This window comes from Doryrhamphus excisus, chromosome 5 (assembly GCF_030265055.1).
Source record: "Doryrhamphus excisus isolate RoL2022-K1 chromosome 5, RoL_Dexc_1.0, whole genome shotgun sequence".
Taxonomy (NCBI): Eukaryota; Metazoa; Chordata; class Actinopteri; order Syngnathiformes; family Syngnathidae; genus Doryrhamphus; species Doryrhamphus excisus.
In genome coordinates this window covers 6,501,183-6,518,018 of record NC_080470.1, presented here as the reverse complement: position 1 = coordinate 6,518,018, position 16,836 = coordinate 6,501,183, and the positions used below count along the sequence as shown (strand labels likewise).

The following is a 16,836-nucleotide window of genomic DNA, read 5'->3' as shown; positions in this document are numbered from 1 at the left end:
ACAACGATGTAGCAAACCCCCTTTTTGGGCCCCCCGCACAGCCCTTGTGTGCAAAATTTTTTTTTATGGTATACACGGATGGGGTGGGTGACCTTGTGAATTTCTTCACTGACTAAGACAGAATATTACCCCACTGACTCAGCCTCCACATTTGGTCAGTGTCTCAAGTTTGTACACTTTATGTATCTTGTGTGATGATAAAAATTGAAATACAGACCAAATACAACTTTAAGTTGTATTTGACGACACAGTGGGTTAATTTGTGATTAATTTTTCCAATTTAAGCAAGGTTTTCAGCAGAATATTTACTTTTCACTGTCCTTTTAGACCTTATACAGTATTGACAGAAGCAAAAGTCAGCATTGTCATTAATGATAAGCAATTAACCCCATTGAGAAGGATCTTCTGTCCAAATAAAGTTGAAGCTTTTAGTTGTGTTTCTTTTTCTTTTTTTCTGAGTTGTGTTTGTATAATCACAGAAACATTTAAGAGCACAAATATAGAGCAAAATTAACAGACCGAAGTTCCAGATCTTATGTAAGCCAGACAAGGGGTCATGCTGCTGGTGGGTCAGTGACCTTCTCTTACCATTATCAACTCTTCCCAACAGTCACTTAGGTCACCAAATATAAAGACAGAGTGGACCCAAAATCAGTGAGACTGCCTGGCTGGCAGACTGGAAACAGTTGGTGGTCTGAATCTTCTATTTTCTCAACTATCATCTAGTCAGAACAACTGCGTCCAAATGGCACCGTTGGCGTTGAGGCTTTTATTTATGCTGTGCTGTGCATCAGTATGTGTTTCTGGGATGAGGAGAGAATATTTCCTCAGGATAGAGGAAGTTCAATGGAACTATGCACCAAGTGGAATGAATCTCATCCACAACCGCTCACTCCAGGAGGATGAGTAAGTCCACATAATTTCCATGATTGGAATGATGTAATTGTAACTGTTGGTTTGTTTTTCATTGTAGTTAGGTATAGCTTGAAATAGAAGAATTGTAGTAGTGTAGTGTACTACATAGCTGGCTATCACTGGATGATTTTCCACTCAACTTACCAACTTGTGACTGACTGGTGACTAGCCCACGGTGTTGTCTACCTTTTACACAAACTCAGCTAAATTATACTCCAGCCCCCCTGGAATCCTAAGCACTTGCATTGTACACAATAGTATAAAATACAGTTCTGGACACACAATAATATGTACTTTAAATCCAACAAAAATAAAGTTTTTATGAGAAATTGCCTAATGGTAAGTCTTCTCCCTGGTGACCAGTAACAACTTGCTTTGAGGTCAAGCTGATAAATGTATGTTTGAACTTTTATAATTTATTTGCTCATTGTCTCACTGTTTGTGAATGTCTCTACAGAGAAGCTGCAGTCTTTCTCTTGAAAGGCCCCCAGCAAATCGGCTCCACCTACAAGAAGGCTGTTTATAAGCAATACAGTGACGCCACATACAAGACAGAGGTCATGAAACAAGACTGGCTGGGATATGTGGGACCCCTGCTGATGGCTGAGGAGGGAGACACAGTGGTTGTCCATCTGAGGAACATAGCATCAAGACCGTACAGCATCCACCCACATGGACTGAACTACAGTAAAGGCAGTGAAGGTGAGGAATGGATGCTACGGCACACAATGATACACTTTTAATGGCGTCTTATCTCTGGCTCCTTAGGGGCTTTGTACCCAGATGCCACATCAACAAACTTGAAGCGAGATGACTCAGTGGCTCCTGGTACAACAGTAACATACGAGTGGTCCCTACCACAGTCCCACAGCCCAACTTTGACTGAAAGCAACTGCCTGACCAGGTTCTACCACTCCCATGTCTCCACACCAAAAGATATCAACTCAGGACTGATCGGGCCCCTCATCATCTGTAAGACAGGTACATGATGTCGATTAAACACAGAATGTTTCTGACATCAGTTGAACACATTTGCAGTTATCAAGTTTGAAACAGTTAGGGCGCAGACCTCACAGCTCGGAGGACCAGGGTTCGATTCCACCCTCTGCCATCTCTGTGTGGAGTTTGCATGTTCTCCCCATGCAGGCGTGGGTTTTCTCCGGGTACTCCGGTTTCCTCCCACATTCCAAAAACATGCTAGGTTAACCCTTATGGAAAAAAAATATTGCAGTATATTGGCAAATATAATGCAATGTATAAGGAAATATATTTCCATATATGGGATCTTATGTTTATATTTTCCAATATATTGCAATACATGCATAGATCATATATGTGTATATATTGATACATATAAAAAATATCTTGCGATCAAGACCAAAAAATGACTATATTTTTACATATATAAAATTGCATATAATTTGGGATATATAAGCTCATATATTATATATTTGGATTTAATATATTTCAATATATTGAAAGCGGCAATCATTTGTATATTCTGCAATATATTGCCATATATTACATTAATATATCATATATGTACAAAATATATTATTCCATGTATTTATAATATATAATGTATTTGAAAATATAATGGAGAAATAATATATTATAATATAATACAATATATTTAAAGTAATATATTGATAAATATATTTTCTTTTCGTAAGGGAATTGGCGACACCAAATTGTCCATAGGTATGAATGTGAGTGTGAATGGTTGTTTGTCTATATGTGCCCTGTGATTGGCTGGCGGTGTACCCCGCCTCTCGCCCGAAGACAGCTGGGATAGGCTCCAGCAACCCCTGCGACCCTTGTGAGGAAAAGCGGTAGAAAATGAATGAATGAATGAAAGTTTGAAACAAATATTTATGATTTCACTTCAATCTTTCTTAATCTCCAGGAACTCTGGACTTGCATGGCGACAGTTCAGCAGACTACCTGTACGCGCTTATGTTCTTGGTGACGGATGAGAACTTTAGCTGGTACCTAGATGAAAACATTAGGACACATATCACAAATCCTGCTCAAAATCTGAAGGAGAATGAAGATTTCATTGAAAGTAACAAGATGCATGGTAAGAAGGGAGTGTCCATGAATGTACAGATTCATACATCTTTTTAAATTGTATGAACTGTGTTGTTGCAGGTATCAATGGATTTCTTTACGGTAATCTCCCTGGACTGAGCATGTGCCAAGGGAACAAGATCCACTGGCATATGATTGGCTTAGGCAATGAGGTGACCCATCAGTGTTTTTAGAGTGTGGAATAATACCATAATGTGCCTGTACAAACTAATGTATACTAAAACAATCCCAGAAGTAAAATTCTTGACTGTAATGGGAGCAAAAAAAAAGATATCCCCTTGTCACAGGTGGACATGCACTCAGTTCATTTCCACGGCCAGATCCTCACCAGCGAAAATCACCACACAGATACAGTCAGTCTTTTCCCCGGGTCCAGCACCACAGCTGAGATGGTAGCAGACAACCCTGGACACTGGCTGCTGACATGCACCGTTAATGATCATCTCATGGGTGGGCTTCCATGCTCTTGCTCTCACACATGTTGTGTTACTTCTTTGACTGTTGTTGTTTTTTTTTTTAATTATTCCTCAAAAGGTGGTATGCAAGCTGTATTCGAGATCAGGAAGTGTTTCCCCAATGTTCATAAACCTCGTCCATATGGTGAGCTCAGAGAATTCTTCATTGCTGCAGAAGAAGAAGTCTGGGACTATGCTCCTACGCTGCCATCTGACGGGTTTGTTATTACACATGCACACACGCTTATAAGTGCAGAAATGTTTAAAACTTTAAAAAAAAATAAAAACTAGTCTGTTTGTGTGTGCAGTGAAGCAGACATGTTTGTGACCAGAGGTCGCAATCGTATTGGAAGTCGCTACAAGAAGGTTCGCTATGTGGAATACGTTGATAGCAGCTTTCTAACCAAGATGCTACGCAGCCCAGAGGAGAAACACCTTGGAATTCTGGGTAATCAAGGCTGGTTTGTGATTAGCTGTAATTGGGAGACACAAAATTATGGTAGGCGGCACGGCGGTCGTGTGGTTAGCGCGCAGACCTCACAGCTAGGAGACCAGGGTTCAATTCCACCCTCGGCCATCTCTGTGTGGAGTTTGCATGTTCTCCCCGTGCATGCGTTGGTTTTCTCCGGGTACTCCGGTTTCCTCCCACATTCCAAAAACATGCTAGGTTAATTGGTGACTCCAAATTGTCCATAGGTATGAATGTGAGTGTGAATGGTTGTTTGTCTATATGTGCCCTGTGATTGGCGGGCGACCAGTCCAGGGTGTACCCCGCCTCACGCCCGAAGACAGCTGGGATAGGCTCCAGCACCCCCGCGATCCTCGTGAGGAAAAGCGGTAGAAAATGAATGAATGAATGAATGAATGAAAATTATGGTAGTTAATGAGGAAGTTAATGAGTGTTCAGACCCCAAGATGCGGAGGCGTAGAGTAGCAAAAAATTTTTATTAACAAAGGATGTCCAACAAGTGGAAAAAGGCACAAAAACAAAAGACAAAGTACAAAGTAGTTGCAAAGTAGTTGCAAGGGAAAACTTTTTCCCCTCTAAGATAGCACCAACAAATCGTCTTAAAAACTCATTCCTTCATTTTCTACCGCTTATCCTCACAAGGGTCGCGGGGGTGCTGGAGCCCCAGACTGGTTGCCAGCCAATCACAGGCCATTAAAAATTATTATTTACAATTTAAAACAGAGAAAAGAAATGAGAATATGATTATACTGTGTACCAGATGCATGGAATGACATGGTAATGTACAAGTGCATTGTCAGGACACTGAATGTAAATGTACTGTAATGTTTTAATTGTGTGACTCTTCCAGGTCCTGTGCTGCGAGCTGAAGAGAAAGACACCATCAAGGTGGTCTTTAAGAACAAGGCCAGTCGGCCTTACTCTATACAGCCCCATGGTGTACAGTACAGTATCGAACAAGATGGAACCCTCTATCACAATGAGCTTGAAGGTCAAGCATTATATTTCATTATGAAATCTGGAGTGTTTGTTCATATTGAATCTGGTCTGCTTTTACATTTATTTAGAGTCCTACACAGCAAAAAAACTAAGGGAATTAAAAGGAGAAGCAAGTAAGTACATGTTAATGTACTGTGAAAAGTACATATATAACACATGGATACTCTATTTGTTTATAAAAAAGGAACAGTTACACCTCCTCCAGCTGCTTTGGTTGCCCCAGGGAAGACGCACACATATGAGTGGTTAGTACCTGTGGGTGCCGGGCCTGTACCGAAGGAGTCGGACTGTCTGACCTACCTGTACTACTCGGGAGTAGACCCGGTAAAAGACACAAACTCTGGACTAGTTGGACCGTTGCTTGTCTGTCGACCTGGATCGCTCAAGAAGGGGGTACAGGTAGGAACATATACAATGTATATCTTCTTCTGTCATTTATTGTGCAGCCCAAATACAGTAGGAAATTGGTGATCATATGCAAACTAAAAAAAAAACACCTTAATCTTCTTCTTCTTTCTCTTTCGGGTTTTCCCTTCAAGGGTCGCCACAGCAAATCAACCGCCTCCATCCAACCCTGTCTTCTGCATCTGTCTCTCTCACACCAACTACCCTCATGTCCTCCTTCACTACATTCATAAACCTCCTCTTTGGTCTTCTTCTACGCCTCCTACCTGGCAGCTCTAAACGCAGCATCCTTCTACCAATATATTCACTATCTCTCCTCTGGACATGTCCCAACCATCTCAGTCTGGCCTCTCTGACTTTATCTCCAAGGCCTCTAACATGTAATGTCCCTCTGATGTACTTGTTCCTGATCCTATCCATCCTGGTCACTCCCAATGAGAACCTCAGCATCCGCATCTTCTGCTTCCTGTCTTTTCGTCAGTGACACTGTCATGTGCAAACTTAACAAAAAGCACCTTAATATTAAATCACTATACATGTGGTCGCATAGGTTTTCGTTCCCGTGATTTTGCAACCCTACGTCAGATATAGATCTATCTGTGAATACAGTATGTTGTAGCCTGCAAGTGAACAATGTCCTCTTATTGCCACAATATAGAAAAACTATAATAAAGAATTCCACCTGCTGGCTACTGTGTTCGATGAAAACCTCAGCTGGTATCTAGATGATAACATTCGGACCTTCGCCACAGCTCCCACCACTGTTAACAAGGAGGATGAGGGCTTTATTGAGAGCAATAAGATGCATGGTAGGCCAACGTATATACTGTGTGTGTGCTATACATTGAATGCATGTCAATTACTGTATTGTCTTAACCCCACCAAATATCTCAACTTTCAGCCATCAATGGATTTATATATGGGAACCTTGAAGGCCTTACTATGTGTAAGGGGGACAAAGTGACATGGCACCTGTCAGGACTGGGTTCAGAGACAGACATCAACAGCTTTTACTTCCAGGGAAATCGTTTTGTCTTTCGTCAAAACAGAATGGACACCATTTCTGTCTTTCCACACATCTCACACACTGTGACGATGGAGCCAGACAGCATGGGTAGGTGTCTCGCTAAAGGTAAATTAACCCAGCGGAACGGGTTAATACCATTAGTTTCTGGTCTCTGCAGATAATTTGTGCTGTATGTGTTACCCGGGTATTTGTGTTTTGCAGGTCAATTTGAAGTGGCATCCCCAACGGTTGACCATCACCGCGGAGGAATGCGTGCTAATTACACAGTGCAGAAGTGCAGCTTCTTTCAGCGACAGGGTGAGACCATGGTCCATTCTAAAACATACTACATTGCTGCCATGGAAATGGACTGGGACTACTCTCCAAACCGTACTTGGGAGGCTGAGATGTATCATGGTCAGCAAAGGTAAGAATTGTACAGTTTGTGTTTAGTCAGCTAGCATAGTACAGTAGCACCAAATTACAAAAAAACGCAAGTAAATGATAACCCATAAAAATGTGTATTTTCTGCTAGCTTGATGTTGATGTTCTCCTCTGATTTTGGACCAACATTTGCAATAAAAGTGACTAATTATTAGATGAGACTAATAGATTAGATTCCCTGTAGAATTATTAATTCTCCATCTGAAAAACAGCAGCGTGTATTCCAATCATAACAATATTAAGCAATGTACATGATTCATTCATTATTAATGTTATTTCATTATTCATTCAGTATTTAATTATTTGTTAATTCATTCATAAACTCTCTATGTAATCTCTTTTTTTTCTTATTTTACTTACACTTTACTTACACATGTTATTTTTATCTCTTATTTTACAGTTTTTTTTCCTGTACAAGCCATACCCTGTCATATTTTCTACTCTCTTTTGATTATTTTGTATTTGATTTTTGATTCTTTCAACACCTATTCCCCTTCTTTCTTTTCTCACTTTATAATACTATAATACTAATACAATTAATCTAATGCTACATAATCTCGCCTAAGCACAATAGGTGAACAAATATTACATTTTAAGTAAGTATAAATTACATTTTTGCCAATTTACCATTCGCCTCCCAAAATCTAACAATTTAGAACATAATTAAAAATAATATATAACAAATGTCGGTGAAAACAGCCTGTAAAAAAAGCAAAACAACATAATTTATTCTAAATCTTGAGTGTAAAATCCTTTCCCAGCCAGGGCCCAATACAGTAAAATGAAAGGATACAGGGACCACTTTGATATTTTACATTTGCTAAACAAACACATGTAGATATGCTAAAAAGTTATATACATATATATACTTACTTTTTCCATTTTATTTATACTTTACTTATTTAAAAGGGACCTATTATGCTAATTTTTCAACCCTTTGTATTGAGTTGTGGTCTCCTATAGAGCAGCTACACACAATAACCCACACAGAAAGCTTTTTGGATTTAGCAGAATCCGCACCTAATATTTAAACAGTTGATGAATCATGTCAGGGACCTTTTACGTACTGTATGTCAGAAACAAATAAGCCATATAATGAGCCAATATTAAACGGGGCTCTCCTGCTGCAGTCCTGCGACTGTCTTCCTTGACCAGCAAGGTGGCTTCATAGGCTCACGCTACAAGAAAGTCGTCTACCGCCAATTCACGAATGACAAGTTCATCAATCAAGTGGAAAGAGGTGCAGACATGGAACATCTTGGCATTATGGGTAAGTTACACTTAAACAGTGGCAGATACAAATTGCACATAGTATGACTTATTGTGTCACAATGTAGAACTTGTTGGGCTCCAGTTTAATCAACTTCTACTTTCTCAGGTCCAATGATACATGCTGATGTTGGAGACAAAGTGAAAGTGGTTTTTAAAAACATGGCGTCCAGACCCTATTCCATCCATGCCCATGGAGTCAAGACCGAAAGCCCAACTGTTTACCCCACCAAACCAGGTAAACAAAAGCACACTATTGGATTATTGTCCTGCTGCAGAACCCAAGTTGGGTTCAACTTGAGGTAACCAACAGATGACCGGACATTCTCCTTCAGGAGTTTTTGTTAGACAGCAGAATTCATGGTTCCATTTATCACAGCAAGTCTTCCAGGTCCTGAAGCAGCAAAAAAGCCATCACACTACCACCACTATATTTTACTGTTGGTATGGTGTGCTTTTCCTGAAAACACCTTCCAAAAACTTCAACTTTTGTCTCACCAGACTGCAGAGTATTTTCCCGAAGGTTTGAAGGATCATCAAGATGTTTTCTGACAAAATTGAGATGAGGCTTAATATTATTTTTGTTCAGCAGTGGTTTGCGTCTCAGAACTTTGGCATTCAGGTCGTTTTTGCCCAGTGTCCTTCTTAAGGTGGATTCATGAACATTGACCCAAACTGTGAGGCCTGCACCTTCTATTGTTGTGGTGTCCTTTATGACCTCTTGGATGAGTCTTTGCGACGCTCCTGGGGTCATTTCAGAATCAGAAATCAGAATCAGAAAATCAGAAAAGGGTTTATTGCCAGGCATGATCAAACACATATTAGGAATTTGTTTTGGTGAAGTAGGTGCAGACACATCTATTAAAAAAGAATGAAAAATACAAAATATACAGAATAAACAGTATCAATTTATGTACACAGTCTGTTTTTTGTTTGTTGTTCCGGATGCGCAGTCTGATTGTTTTTCCTAAGAGTCCATTTAGGTTCACTGCTGTTCCATGTTTTTGCCATTTGTGGATAATGGCTCTTGCTGTGGTTTGCTGGAGCCCCAAAGCTTTAGACATTGATTTAGAAGCTTCTTCAGGTGAATAGATATCAATTAAACTCAGCTAAATTATGTTTTGAATGACTTTTTCACAATTTTCATTTGGATTTGTTTGATCATCTAAACCATTTAAGTAAAACAAAACATGCAAAAAATAGTATAGTATACATTCGTTAAGTTTCCTGCTTTTTCTGAACTGATATTTTTTGTTTTACTATAATATAAAGTCTTCAAATTAACTATTAAATGAGATGCATGTGCTTCACAGGTGAGACACACATCTACGAGTGGTACGTTACAAAGAATACCGGACCAACCGCTGAGCAAGAAGAGTGCTCTGTGTCAGCATACTACTCCACAGTGGATGTTGCCAAGGTGTGCTATCGATAACACACACACACATACAGATGTGCGCACATTGACATTTTATATGCCTCCCTGACAGGACCTATACAGTGGCCTAATTGGTCCCTTGGTTATCTGTCGCCGTAGCTGGGCCAGGTGAGTATTTCTGCATATTGACGTGTGATTAAAGTGATTTATTTATTGGTTTGCATGTTTCGTGTCACCTCATTCAACACCATCGTACTGTATGCTAATGTTGAGTTTTTGAATTGTGTTGCTTCAAGGAGTTTAGGCCTTAAGAAGGAAATTGAGGAGTTTGCATTGCTGTTCCTGGTCTTTGATGAGAACGAGAGCTGGTAAGTATAATTAAAGTAAAATTTCAACTGTTTTATTTACTTACCGAGTAATGTTTATATACCAGGTATTTGGATGAAAACATCAGGACCCACATCAGGAACCCACGACCAAACTTGAAGGACGATGAAGTCTTTATAGAGAGCAACAAAATGCACGGTGAGAAAAAAACAACCGCTTGGATGGATACTAAGATGAAAGTGATTGGATTGAACTTGTAACTGTTTTCAATGTATTCCTTCTCAGCCATTAATGGCTTTGTATATGCAAACCTAAATGGCTTGAACATGGAGGTTGGAGATAAGGTCTACTGGTACCTGATGGGGATGGGCAACGAAGTGGACATCCATGGCGTCCACTGGCATGGTCATAGTGTGGAATATAAGGTCATCCAAGTCACAAAGTACACTGCCATAAAGCTATATTATATATATTATATATTATACTACAATACCAGTGTATGTTCTTTTCCAGCTGGGGGGAGGCCCACACACTACTGATGTCTTTCAGCTTTTTCCAGCCACCTTCCAGGTAAAACTGTCAATAAAATTACCCTCATTTGGGTGTAGTAACATTCTCCCCAAATTTTTTAATTATTGTTTTTTTTTGTCTCGTGGTTTAGACTGTAAAAATGCGACCTCAGTACCCAGGAACATGGCTACTACACTGTCATGTGACTGACCATATTAAGGCTGGCACAGTAGCCATATATACCGTAAGAGATAAAGGTGAGTGACAACCTCAGTGACAGAAAATAGAATTTTGACTACATGCTGTGATATGTATTTGTTTCTATCTCCTACAGTGAAGAAGAGGGGATTCACCGGTTGAGTAAATGGAGGAAAATGATCACTTTTGTTGGTTGTCAGATTTAAATACATAGCATCACAGTTTCTTCAATACTTGTAGTAATAACAGTAACTTGGCAACAGGGGGCACTCTGATTACAGCAATAAAGAATCAATCTGCAGTCACTAGAAGTATCTCAAGTGTAAAGATTTTTAAATGACTGTCGAGATAGCTTTTTCATAACCAAATAAAGTGGTTTTCAAATATTATTTTCACTACAGAAAGATATCAGTCTTGTGTGTGGTAGCATTATATTACAAATTGTGATGCTTTTAACAGAATCCCTTTGTCAAATTGTACCTTTGGTTATAAATAGAGTACTAATGGCGCACTGCCTATAAATTTCCTGTATCCCTTTATCATTTTTGCAGGGAATCAAACTGTCACAGAGAGATTCATGGGCCATTAGACTTATTTACACTATGCAAGTGATCCCAGTAAATGTACATTCATATTTTAAGTTGTTTACCCTCAAATAATTCATTGAACTTCTCAATTTCCTGTGTTGGGTTCTGTGGAGGTGTTAGTAAAGTCAAGTAGTAATAAGTTTGAACTAAACCTGTAACTAAACTAAACTAAAACTGTAATAGCTCCATTCAGAGTTAAAGCTCTCCATTAAAGCTACAGCCGCACAGTAATACATCACAAAAAGAGATGTATGATTATCAGCCAGTGTCAGTTTCACACACTTACATATGATGATAATGATAACCCAGGGCCTTTTGTGGCTTTTGAGTCCCTGAGAGCTGCAGTTCATTAATTAGAGGAGGAATTCAATCACTTCAAACACTAATAAGATTTTGGACGTTACCACTTCGTCAGCATCTTTCAAGCTTTGCTTTTGGAATTCAGTGTTGAGTAGTTTGCAATTCTATACGTGATATTTAAATGTGACTATGTTACTTGACCCGTATGAGTTGTGGCGGACATCGAGTTGACAGTCTGACCTTTCATTACGAAGGTTGAGCCCACGGCGGTGTGCTGGACACGGGGTCACGGCACCTATGGAACCCAGAAAAGAGAGAGATTTAGGTTCTTAAGTGTAAGCGATACCAGCCAGTGCGGCTGTGCAAATATACTCTACATGAGTAAACCTCACTCTGTGAACCTTAAAAGCCATGCTGAGCGTTGACAGTCTGGGCTTCTATTGGAGGTTAACGCCTACCACTCTCGACGCTCATTACGAGGGGGTATTCCACAAGGTTGGTGGAACCAGGTGGGTCACACACTGATAGACATGTTACTAAGAGACCGACTTGTTAATATCATCCTCCAACATGAACATCATTTTCACAAATACAGGTTGGTCCTCGGGTTATGGCGTATCAAGGTTATGTACATGATGTCATTCATGCATTTCCAAAACAAATGTAATTTTGGTATGGAAATACTTAAATATTAGACTAGCTGGAGTCAAAAAAAGTGATTTTGCGATGGCTACGGCACTGCAAAAACAGCCAAAATTCACCCGTCAGAAAAGATTTTTGGGTCCCGCACACTCTCTGGTGGTTAGTCCACCTCCCGGACCGGAAAAGTGCAGTTTCAGCGGCTGGAAAAAGCGTAATTTCGTGACCTGAAAAAACGGGCAAAAAACAACCCATCAGATAAGTTATTATGCCATCTTTCGGTCCCGCTGGGACCAGAGATGAATGTCTTGGTGGGTTTGGTCCACCAGTTCGCTCCACCAGCCGGAGACCTGGAAATCGGCGAAAATCGAACCGCCGGCTTGGTCCACCTCCCGGGCCGGAAAATTGCAATTTCAGTTGCTGGAAAAATCGTGATTTCGCAACAGCTTTGGAACTTAAAAAAAACAGGCAAATAAAAAACAACCCATCAGAAACTTGGGTTTTTATATCATCTTTGGGTCCTGCAAGGACCAAAGATGATTGTATGGTGGGTTTGGTCGACCAATTTCAGCCTCTGGAAAATGCACGGTTTCGCGACAGCCGCGGACCTGAAAAAACGGCTGAAAAACCACCGGTCATAAAAGTGGCATTTTTTGTCATCTTTGACTCTTCTATGGGGCCCAATCTGCAGTATTTGAGATCTTTGGGTCCCGCCGAAACCTGAGTTACGAGAAAAAAAAACACCCGTTGGAAAAGTAGCATTTTTTTTGCCATCTTTGGATTTTGCAGGGGACCCCGATGTGCAATCTCTGGGTTGGCCGGTGCCCCTGATGAACATGTGGTGGGTTTGACGATTTTGCGACAGCGGTGGACCTGAAAAAACAGCCGATAAACGACCCATCCAGAAATTGGTGTTTGCCATCTTTGGGTCTTGCCAGGGCGCCTGATGAACGTGTGGTGGGTTTGGTCCACCTCCCAAACCGAAAAAGTGCATTATCAGGGCCTTAAAAAAGGCAATTTGGCGACAGCGGCGGACCTGAAAAACGATGGAAAATCGACCTAGTGGGTTTGGTCTACCTCCCAGACCAGAAACATCACACACTGACAGTGATGTAGAACTTTTTTTCTGGGTTGTAAACCACGACAGATTCCGACATCACCACAGTGTGGGATTGACTGTCTGTCCCTGCATTTAGTATCACAATTTAGAATCACAGAATATACAATTATGCAAAAGCAAGTACAACAGATGATTATATATTATATGATGTTACCATATACAGTACGTGTATATCAAATATTTATGGTGTGTTTAGAACATTAGTGTTCAATAAAATTGGCTATACTTTATTTGTTATTAAACAAGCGGGTCTTAACTCCATCTTGATTCATACCATATACTTACACTTATTAAATACATACGTATATAGTATATCATTTTAAATCTTGACTACAACACTACTCCTGAATAAATAATCCAAATGAAATTGCATAAAAACTGTTCAAGTAACTAAAAATATTAATCAATGCAGTGTTAATTAAATTTGCCCCTCAATTTAATGGCTTCTTCCTTGGCCCAGGCGGCACACATCCAGCTGGTGTTTTGAAAATCAACCAGGCTGAACGGGCAAACATGTCAAATTGGTATCTGCTCTCATGAGAGTCCAAAATTGGGCCTCTTGTGATGTTTGTGTAATATGATTTTTAATGAATGAATAAAAATATATGTCATTTTGTCAGATGACAAAAGCTCCACTTTTGCTTTAGTGTCTCTGGGCACAGTTACCATAGGCTTAATTAATGATTTGACAAGTAGAAAGCTGTTTGAATGAGCTTGGAGACAAACATTAGTCCCAAATGTAAGACATGTCACGTTGGATTGTGTAACACATGCCAATATCATGCCACAGTGAGTCCGATCTCATCCTGGAAGTGATTCATAAACAGCATCAAGGCAACTGTTTACAAGCTATCACATCGAAGGGGGCAGCTGGCTTCGCTTAAAAGTCTTGAATAAGTCAACCATCTGCCATGAATAAATCGCCATTTGGACGCATGAATTGAGGATCAGTCGTGTCGAGTTTGCTGAGTAAAATAACTGAAGCATATTCATATACAGTCAGCCCTCGCCACTTTACAGTCACATTTTGCAGTTCCACTCTATCCAACTACAAAAATATTCTATTTTTAAAGAAGGAATCCTACTTTGTGTAAATTCACTTGTCATGGCCCTGAGCTGGAACCAATTAACTTTGATAAACAAGGGATTACTGTACAGTGGATTTTCGATTCAGCATTCACTGCCCACAAATTTGCAGGTTTTTGGTCCAAAAACAGTTTTATTCACAAATAGGCATTTTTTTTCAACAGAAAAAACATTTCTTTCAACATAACGTTGGTAATAATTTATAAATATGTGATCATACAGATAGTTTACAACTCTCAGAAAGCCTACAATTTTGAAAAAATCCTTTTCTGACAATTTGGGTTCCGCATATTAATGCATATTTTTGTCTTTTCTTTGAGCTGTTTAAATTACACTTTTCTGGTCCGGGAGGTGGACAAAACCCACCACACATTCATCAGGCATCTGGGCAGGACCTAAAAAAGGCAAAAATTCCCACTTTTCTGACAGTTCGTTTTTTTGCCCGTTTTTCAGGTTTGAGGCTGTCGCTTTTTCTCCTTTCTTTTGGCTGTTGAAATGACACCTTTCTGGTCCGGCAGGTGGACAAAACCCACCACACATTCATCAGGGGTCCCGACAGCACCTAAAGAAGGCAGGAAATCCCACTTTTCTGACGGTTAGTTTTTTTGCGTGTTTTTCAGGTTCGCGGCTGTCACTTTTTCTCCTTTCTTTTGGCTGTTGAAATGACACCTTTCTGGTCCGGGAGGTGGACAAAACCCACCCCACATTCATCAGGCATCTCGGCAGGACCTAAAAAAGGCAAAAATTCCCACTTTTCTGACAGTTTGTTTTTTTTGCCCGTTTTTCAGGTTCGCGGCTGTCGCTTTTTCTCCTTTTTTGGGCTGTTTAAATAACCCTTTTCTGGTCCGGGAGGTGGACAAAACCCACCTCACATTCATCAGGGGTCCCTGATAGTAGATCTTCACCCGCAACATGCTTTTAGCACTGGTTATTTGGGATCCGAGTCGATCTGGCCCATCCATCCATTCTTTTTCTATACCGTCTATCCTCACTAGGGTCGCAGATTTCTGGAGCTTATCACAGCTGTCTTTGGGCGAGAGGCGAGGTGCACCCTGGGCTGGTCTTCAGCCAATCACAGGGCACATATAGACAAACAACCATTCACACTCACATTCATACTTGATCAGGCCCTTTGTGTTCAATACAGCTCTCTGGCAGTGAGGTCCAATGCTTCCATAGTTGAATGGGTGATGAGAAGTTATATTAAAACTATTACCAAAAATGTGTTAAGGGCTTCCTGTAGGGCTGAATATATTAGGTTGTGAATCATTCATTTCAACAATATAAAAACCTAATTGACATTCATTTCTTTCAGATTTCCATTATTCATGCTGCTGCTCACGGGGGTCAGTTTGAGTTGGATTGGGTATCATTTAGATTTGAACTGATCCTGGTGCATAAACAGTGCCTGAACCGCTACTTTGAAAACGCTACTTTAGAAATATGCAAGTTGAACAGAAGAGAAATTAAAAAACTTCAACAATATTAATAAAATGTAGTACAGCACGCATTTGGAAGTACCGTGGATTGGGACTGTCGCACACAAACACAATAGAGACTTGTTGGCGTGAAGAGTGAGCAGTGAATACATTACCCAATGAGTTTTTTAAAATAACCTTTATTCCTAACAACTACAGAACCCTATACAAACACAATGAGGATTTCCCTTATTATAAATCGGAACTGCAAGTTTTCAGATAGGCAACCTTGCCTCTCTATAATTCTGCCATCCTATCTGTTTAATTCTGTTTGTCAATGTGCCAGCGTGCATTTCTGCGCGACTTTGGGTTTTTTCCCAGAAGAATCTAATCCCACATGTGAGGCAGTCACTTTGACTGGCACACAGCCCTTAAAATCCTCCTGACAACTCTTCGTGTCTTCTTCCATGATGCTGACCCTCTGTATCTACAGCATCAGCACTTATTCTGTCAGAGCAGCAATTTTACCCTCAGTTTGTTTGGCTCACTAAACTAAAAAACACAGCAAAGTATGGTCATGTGACTTTAAATATTTGATAGGAGGTTTGATACAAATGCATTCTTGCATGCAGGTGTTTTTTTTGGGGTGGGGGCTGAAATGCAAACATATCCAGTCATGTCCTGATGGGATGACCCTCATGGGTAAAAAAATCTAACCCTCATTCGCCTGCACAGAAGTCAGAGATTTCTTGTCGTTGGCCACCAGGATTGGGCACACATCAGGAGGGATTCCGTCCACTGAATACTGAGATACTGAGATACTCTCCTAACCCACAAGGTTTTGGGGCTATCACTTGGCAACAAAAATTTTCAACTGATAACAGATTTTCAATGAGAGTAAGATCTGGAGTATGGCTAGATCACGAAACCCGATCTTGTTATGGGTTACCAACTTCATAGCTACTGGATCTGCATTGAAACGGAAATCAACCGGCCGACCTCGCACTGCCAGAACTGATTTAATTTTTAAAACATTATGAAACAGAATGGCATTATATGTACTTTTCGAAAATAAAAACACTTTTTCGTTTCTTTACTTTATTTGTCTTTTATTTAACCTACAAATGTGTCACATCATTTTGCCTGACCGTGTATATTACTATGATTCCTGTTGCGATGTTTACATAACCAAATATGAGGTGTACGCCAATGACACATGC

General features: G+C 40.1%; 1 protein-coding gene across 1 annotated transcript; it reads left to right on the top strand.

The window, feature by feature from the left end:
- Positions 1-630: 630 nt before the first annotated feature.
- cp (ceruloplasmin) lies at positions 631-10,951 on the top strand. Its single transcript, XM_058073005.1, has 24 exons — positions 631-906; positions 1,373-1,617; positions 1,684-1,896; positions 2,822-2,995; positions 3,067-3,158; positions 3,294-3,456; positions 3,541-3,679; positions 3,770-3,909; positions 4,781-4,921; positions 4,998-5,042; positions 5,114-5,328; positions 5,993-6,143; positions 6,236-6,448; positions 6,563-6,767; positions 7,915-8,054; positions 8,163-8,291; positions 9,367-9,473; positions 9,544-9,599; positions 9,728-9,799; positions 9,865-9,956; positions 10,044-10,183; positions 10,272-10,328; positions 10,420-10,525; positions 10,603-10,951. The coding sequence occupies exons 1-24, from the start codon at positions 746-748 to the stop codon at positions 10,626-10,628; spliced, it is 3,222 nt and encodes a 1,073-aa protein (XP_057928988.1). The 5' UTR covers positions 631-745; the 3' UTR covers positions 10,629-10,951.
- Positions 10,952-16,836: the final 5,885 nt, after the last annotated feature.

What these genes read in the sequence shown, in the direction of transcription:
- cp (XM_058073005.1), top strand. Translation starts at nt 746, where the DNA reads ATGGCACCGTTGGCGTTGAGGCTTTTATTTATGCTGTGCTGTGCATCA. An exon ending in GTCATAGTGTGGAATATAAG is followed by an intron (nt 10,184 to 10,271) that starts GTCATCCAAGTC and finishes GTTCTTTTCCAG; the next exon opens with CTGGGGGGAGGCCCACACAC. An exon ending in TTTTTCCAGCCACCTTCCAG is followed by an intron (nt 10,329 to 10,419) that starts GTAAAACTGTCA and finishes CTCGTGGTTTAG; the next exon opens with ACTGTAAAAATGCGACCTCA.